The 7,385-nt window shown below is 32.7% G+C and overlaps 1 protein-coding gene across 13 annotated transcripts; it reads left to right on the top strand.

Annotated features, from left to right (window-relative positions):
- The first annotated feature begins 3,210 nt into the window (after positions 1-3,210).
- RVE8 (Homeodomain-like superfamily protein) lies at positions 3,211-6,927 on the top strand. Of its 13 annotated transcripts, none has more exons than XM_039050136.2 (9): positions 3,211-3,540; positions 4,245-4,302; positions 4,379-4,514; positions 4,592-4,750; positions 4,854-4,958; positions 5,076-5,185; positions 5,420-5,479; positions 5,966-6,020; positions 6,307-6,927. In XM_039050136.2, exons 1-8 carry the CDS (start codon positions 3,386-3,388, stop codon positions 5,990-5,992), a joined length of 810 nt encoding a protein of 269 aa, XP_038906064.1. In that variant the 5' UTR covers positions 3,211-3,385; the 3' UTR covers positions 5,993-6,020; positions 6,307-6,927. The 13 variants fall into 13 exon arrangements, with proteins under 13 accessions (XP_038906064.1, XP_038906063.1, XP_038906060.1 ...); XM_039050135.2 differs by having other exon boundaries at positions 6,179-6,927; XM_039050132.2 differs by lacking the exon at positions 5,966-6,020 and having other exon boundaries at positions 4,634-4,750.
- Positions 6,928-7,385: the final 458 nt, after the last annotated feature.

The raw sequence follows: 7,385 nt of genomic DNA, 5'->3' as shown, positions 1-7,385 counted from the left end.
GAAGCAAACTCGGAGTAGTTGAACTACCACCTCGTTTGAGGGGGGATATTGAGGACAAAGATGGAAATGTCCACGTCAGCAAGATAGATGGAGCAATCAACCTACCTGAAAGGACAGTCAGCAGATGAATTGGCCAACTAATTCTATTATGTAAATAGATTAATTCACCTACTGCTGTTTGACATCTGTACACTATTATCCATGTATTCAATTTATTATTTTGCCCTCTTGATTCTAGGGTTTGTGTATTAAATAGGAGGTCAGTCGAATAGCCATTGTATAGAGGAATTAATATTGATAATAAAACAGTCGTTGGACCAAAGGTCCATTCATCTTCTTCTTCTGCCTTCTCTATGCTACTGGCTTCACTGTGTCCTTTTGTTTTCCTTTAAGTTTTTCCAAACATTAACTATCAATGAGTTTTAAAATAGGATTAATAAATTGTGGGCTATAAAAAAATTTAAATAAGTTCAATATTTAGCAACATTGTTTAAAATTCATTTGAATAATGATGATTCCAACGATAATTCATCTGTTATAACTTGCCAGTTATAAAAATACAAGGTAGAAAGAAAAATAAGAAACAAGTCATAAATATCGAGACTTTGTTTGAAATTACCCCAATAAATAGAACAAATAAAGCTTAAAAACATAGAATTTAAACTATTATATTGTTTAACGTAATTTGAGTCACACTAGATTTTGAATTTACAGAATTTATTAATTCTTAAAATTAGTTCACACTATTAGTTAATTGCTAATTTTTCAAAGGTCTTAAAACATTTTCATATGGTATATTTTTCACCATTGGTATTACGACAAAATTTAATTTAAAACCAATAATGATGATGTGATTCAAATCTCACACACCAGAGTAGCATTTTAAAGAACAATTTTGGATTTTTTTTCATCTTATAATTAATAATAATAAGAATATAGACATTTTTGTTTGTTTGTATATATATATATTCTGAAAAACAATTTGTAGGAAAAAACAAAAACGAAGATGTAATGAATATTCATATAATATTCACATATTTAATTCAAAGTCTCTTAAGCATTTTAGGGACGGACAAATCTAATTTCTACCCGTACTTTATGACCGTGAGTCTGCATTAGGTTTTAATTTTAACGAATTAGTCTCTAAGCGGGAGTAATAAATAGAAATTATACGCTTATTAGTTGAATAAAAAAAATGGGGAGCTTAATTATAATTGTGTTAGGTTTTTGGTTGAGTTAAGTTTTCACTTTTTCCTTGAATTATACATATATATAATTTGATTTTATGACTTGATTTTTATTGAATTCAACCATGTAAAGAGTGAAAGATTCAAACATTTGAACCTATTGGTAAAGAGTATCCAGTTGAATTATATTCACGTATATTGATGTTTGACATGTTTGATTGTGTGTGATTATATTAAAGATAGCTCGTTTTATGGAGGTAACAAAATTAATCATTTTTTAGTATAAAAAAAGACAAAATAACTCAAACTACTAAAGCCTACATAAGCAAAACTGACTTGAACAAGAATTATATTACTGGTATTAATGTTAGAAGTTTGATTTCCCAACTCCATATATTTTCAACATAAAAGAATCAAATTATTAAATATTATCGTATTAATAGTCATCTTTCAATATCGAGGGACTATAAACCCATCAAAAGATTATCGAAGTCTCCCTTGTTGCTGCTCTAAATTGACATATATTATCTTTCTCGAAGTCAAATAATCAAACTTTGATGGTCCACTGTTATAAATAAAGTGGAATATATTTAAATACTACTTTTGTCTTTATTTAGTTTATTTTGATTCTTATACTTTCAAATCTGTTATTTTAGCCATATATTACTAGTTTTGGTTCATCTTGATTCATATCTCCATTCTCCATTATATTAAAAAGGGTAAATAGGGAGAATTTTTAATGTCTCTTTTGTCCTTACATTTTTCACAAATTCTCATATTGCCCTCTGTCAAGTGAGTGTGACTTTTCGTGTGTAGGTGTCTTTTTGGAAGATAAGTGGAGATTAGTTTACAAAATAAAACAAAATATTTAAAAAACAAAGACTTAGGCGAGTAAGTGTAATTGATGTGATAGGACATGACTCTTCAAGATAAGATGTAATAGTTGCTAATTGGATGCATGTTTGGTCTAGAGGTGGCTATACACATCGAATTGGTGTCTTGATTCTTTCAATGGAATATATGATATAAACGTGTAAAAGGAAAATAAATAAATACTTGCATTTACATTCTAAAAAAGAATAATTCTATGAGATCAAAATTGTATAGAAAATATGAAAAAGAAAAAAAATTAGAAGATTTAATTGAATGAAAGTAGTAATTAATACGATGAAATAATGCATCATCTTATGAACTCACAGAAGATATATATGACATTAGAATAAAGTTATTGCATTATATATATTACTATATTGGAATATTAACATATTTTTCTCTCTGTATTAGATATAAGTTTTTTTTTTTTTTTTTTGTGTGTGTAAAGATAATATGAGAACATTAAAATGAAGATTGTTACATCATCTAACTTTTAAAAGTTGATAGTAATTAAAATAAAATTGTATAATATTCATTTATTATATGCTAAAAATTACTATTTAGAAAAATAATTAGAACTACAAGATTTCATGTGCATTGCACATGTTTGTTGATTGGTACTTTGAAAAGACATCATGTTTATCCCTTAAAAATGAAAACCAAGTGACCAATGGTCACCTTTTAGAAGTATGTAGGGATCAAAATAAATAAAAATTTAACCAACAATGCTATAAATAAAAATTTGAAAGTACAAATGATCAAATAAACCAAAGATAATACTAACAGTATGGAAGCCAAAATAATATTTAAAGCAATAAAATAATAATAGAAACCAAAATTTAAATCCATAATCCAATTTAATTTAGGAAAATTTTCACATATAAAAAAATGTCAAACTATTTACAGAAATAGAAAAAAAAATACAATAAATATTGATAAACTTTTATCGACGTCTATCACATAGTATTATTGATATACTTTTACAATTTTTATTACCGATAGAGTTCTATAAATATTTATAAAAAAATATTAAATTCTATTATTTTATATAAATAATTTATCTTATTTTTCTATTTTTGAAAATTCTCTTTTATTTTATTCAAGAAATTGGGACGACTAAATTATGGCATTTAAAATGGAGTCTACGACGAGGAAGAGAATGTACGGCAGGCGATTAAATCGTTTCAATCGAACGCTCCCTAGTGGCCAACCAAACGAAAGGCGTCAAATTTCGCTCCACAAGTTTCCATTTCACACCTTGCCCGCCATTGTTACCTTCCTCCGTCTCTGCTCCGATTCAGCCTTATCATGCTCTGATTAACCTCATGAACTCCAACGCTTCGAATCCAAATCCTTCTATGGCGACTTCCACTGCTGCTGATTCCTCCGGCAAGAAGGTTCGCAAGCCCTACACCATTACCAAGTCTAGAGAGAGCTGGACTGAAGAAGAGCACGATAAATTCCTCGAAGCTCTTCAGCTGTGAGTTTATTATGTTTGTTACTTGCAATTTTCTAAGAAATTTCGTCTACTTTCTCTCTGGACTGAAGAAGAGCCCGATAAATTCCTTGAAGCTCTTCAGCTGTGAGTTTATTATGTTTGTTACTTGCAATTTTCTAAGAAATTTCGTCTACTGATGTTTATGTCGAATTCTACCTCCCGAAACCAATATTCAAGTCTGATTTACGTTTTTTTGTTTTTTGAAATCGGAATTGCTTTATAACTTCCGGAGGGAGCTTTATCTTCCTTATTGATTTTAGTTTTCATGATTCTGTTGATTTTAGTTTTCATGATTCTGTTCCTCGTTTTCCGGCTCCGATGTTGATGCTGTGTGGTTTGAGGATTTAAACCTTCGAGTTTTCTTAACTTCGATGGTTTAAGTTTTGTTTTCCCGCTCTTCGTCATTCCACATCGCTTAATTTTGTTTCATTTGGAGCTTTTTCATATCATCATTGTGGAGCTATCATACTGTTCTGTAATCGGCGTTTTCTGTTGGTTAGAAATCCATTGACTTAAAATCAGAGTATTGAAAGCTCTGTAGTTGTGGTTTTTCTATCCTAGAATTGAGGTGTTAGGAGGCAATTTACGAGTTTGACATGTAGAAAATATACTAGTATAGGAACCGAAGAAAATTAGAGGGGAAATTTACGATTTCTGCAATTTTAGTTCATATGTCAAATTTTCAGGTTTGATCGTGACTGGAAGAAAATTGAAGATTTTGTAGGTTCAAAGACAGTTATTCAGGTGAAAGACGCTCGATTTGGTTTGTTGGAGCTTTTGCTCTTTGATTTCTTCCCACAACATGTTCTTTACTCTACAGTCGATGCTGCAGATTCGGAGTCACGCCCAAAAGTACTTTTTGAAAGTCCAAAAAAATGGAACGATAGCACACGTACCTCCCCCACGCCCAAAACGCAAGGCTTCACATCCTTATCCACAAAAGGCATCAAAAAATGGTACGGAAATCTGATTCATAAGCAACGCGCACACTTCAAAGCTTTAACTACTGATATAATTAACTCATATTCAATAGTTTTGTTGCCGTTGCAAGCATCAATGGGTTATCCTTCTTCAGTTAATACCCTAACACCTGGATATTCTCCTTGGGACGATGCGTCGATAATGATTAACCCTTCTTTGAGCAAAATCATGCAACCACAAGATGAATTTACAAATTTTCACAGATCTGAAAGTACGTATATTTATCCCCTCACCGCTAAAATCTTCAATGTAGTAGATTGGCTTGTAAATTGGACTCTTAAGCCCTTATCTTATCACATGGTGTTACAATTCAGCTGATATTGCATCGGAAGGGACACCAATGATCAGTAGTAGCAGCCTCAATGGTATGGGAAGCCCTGATATGGGAAAGCAGGGAAAACAAGCTCCTATGCTTCACGGTAACATTCTAGATTGGTTATAATATAGTTTTAAGTCAGTGAAAAAGCCAAGTGTGCAGGGTGGGTGTTTAGAAGTGAAATTATGATCTGAGTTTTTATTTATTGGGTATCCTGTAGGTATACCAGATTTTGCTGAAGTTTATGGCTTCATTGGTAGCGTTTTTGACCCAGACAGTAAAGAACATGTGAATAAACTCAAGGAGATGGATCCTATCAACTTCGAAACAGTGAGTTTGAGAATTTGTGATTGTGCCTCTGACTTGTACTAGTGACTGTAATTGTACATGAATAATTAGCTAGGCTGGACCCTAGTGCACGATCATGAATCATATTCTGCTTGTTTATATTGCTTCCTAGTTGCAACCATGCTGATCTTTATAGACTCCGGATTAATACATGCTAAACACCCTTCTTGAAATAACCGCAAGCATTTGCTCATAACTTCAAATGGTGACTTGCAGGTTTTGTTGTTGATGCGAAACCTCAGTTTTAATTTGTCCAGCCCTGACTTTGAACCACTCGTAAGTCTGGCATACTTCCATTCTCCAAGTACATATATGTCTGCATCTGTCCGTTTCTAACTTGTACTTTTCAGTCTCGGTGCTGTTAGATAATATAATATTAAAGTTACCTTCACCGGATCAATCGGTGATTTAGCATGGTATTAGAACAAGTGGTCCAAAGGTCTTGTGTTCAAACTCCTACAATATTATTTCCTTCCCAATTAATATTGATTTCTTCTTGTTGGGTCTTCTACATTTTTCAAGCTCACAAGTGAAAATAGTGTTAAATGGTACGATATTAATTTTACCTTCGCCCTTTAGCTTAAACTTTTGAGTCAATCAGTGATTTATCACTGCCATGCTTATATCTTGTGCTCAGTCACATGGTTGGTAATGTCAAATCATAATTGTTCTTTGGATTTGCTTAGGCCTTAGGGTGAACTTCTATGACTTGAAAAATAATTATAAATTCCATTTTATTGATTGAGTGGACTGTGAAACTAGGTTGCAAGCTGCTGCTGTTTAACATAGGGATCAAACAAAATCTATACTCTTGAGGGTATTGATCCAAGTCTTAGAAAACTTCGTATGCTTTCTTTTAGCAGCTCTCGAGTAATAAACATTATTTACCTTTCTAAGAATGTATACAAGCTCTTTTTGCGTGTAATGGTAAGGACAATTCTAAGAAACTGACATTGTGTAATTCCCACATTGAAGGAAAACATTCTGAAGGCTCTGGTTGATACTCAGTTTTGGAATTGAATAGTAACTTGTTCTCCTCACATGGTTAAGCATTTGAAAACGTTCTAAACGGTTTCTATATCGTCTTAACTGATTTGTTTCAGAGAACTGTGTTGTCAACCTATGATGTCAATACAAAAACAGTAGCAGTCACTGCAGGAATGCCTACAAAGAAGCATGCTGATGATATATCCTGTTGAATTACCTACTACCTAAAATTAGCTCATTACCTTGTATCAGCTCTTATCTACTCTGCCTATTACTTGTCGAAGTCAGAGCGTTGGAACACCCGAACAACGCCAGCTGCCAGCCAGGGCTGTTAGAGAAGATTGTATCAAAAATTGGTCTCCATTGATTCTTTTGAGGCTCTATGGATCCTCCTCTTTGGCACCTTACCAAGGCTCATATTTCGGGTTTGGCCTATAACCAAATGTATATTGTTGTAAGATCTGTTTGATGAATTTTGTCATGTGCTAATAAAAGTACAGCCCCGTTAACTGTTTGCAAGGGTGCTCGATCGGGCTGTTGAACCAAAACATGGCTCGATCTCAGAGTGGTATTGGATAGGCGATCTTCTTATAGGCGATCTTCTTGTGCTTGTATCGTTAGAAATGAGTGTAAATTGCTGTTGTTCTTAGTGAAGTTCACCTGTTTTGTAAGTGGCCTTTTTTTCCAGAAAGAATGAAATGGGTTAGTACATATAAAAGAAACGTGTTTCTAGATTATCTTCTTTCCCTTCTAGCTACTAATTTTCTTCGATCAATGTTGTGGCTTTTATTACTCGAGATTGAGATGATCAATGTCATGTTGGAAGAAATATAATTAGTTGGATATTCCGTATAAATTAACAACATATGAAATTCTGATCTTTTGATTTGCATATAATGTCCTTGGTTGGATTTTCAACATGCTTGAAAAAGTTATTGATAAATTGGATCTTGTAGATACTCTTATAACATCTCCTTCTCATATCCATAGATCTACCCCGCTCTTATATAGGTAGATACAAAATTATCGATTTTTGAAACATATGGAGGAAAAAACAGGACTATTTAGAGGGGTTGGAATGGGTAAAAGAGATTGTAGAATTGATCAACAACATTATCAAAGTTCATGGCGGTGTGGGATCTAGAGGAATATATGATCATACTAATACTCATGAAGAAAATGACCTTTACGTGGA

This window comes from Benincasa hispida, chromosome 11, assembly GCF_027475165.1.
Source record: "Benincasa hispida cultivar pf3 chromosome 11, pf3_genome.v1.1, whole genome shotgun sequence".
Classification (NCBI taxonomy): Eukaryota; Viridiplantae; Streptophyta; class Magnoliopsida; order Cucurbitales; family Cucurbitaceae; genus Benincasa; species Benincasa hispida.
This window is presented reverse-complemented; position numbering and strand designations above follow the sequence as displayed.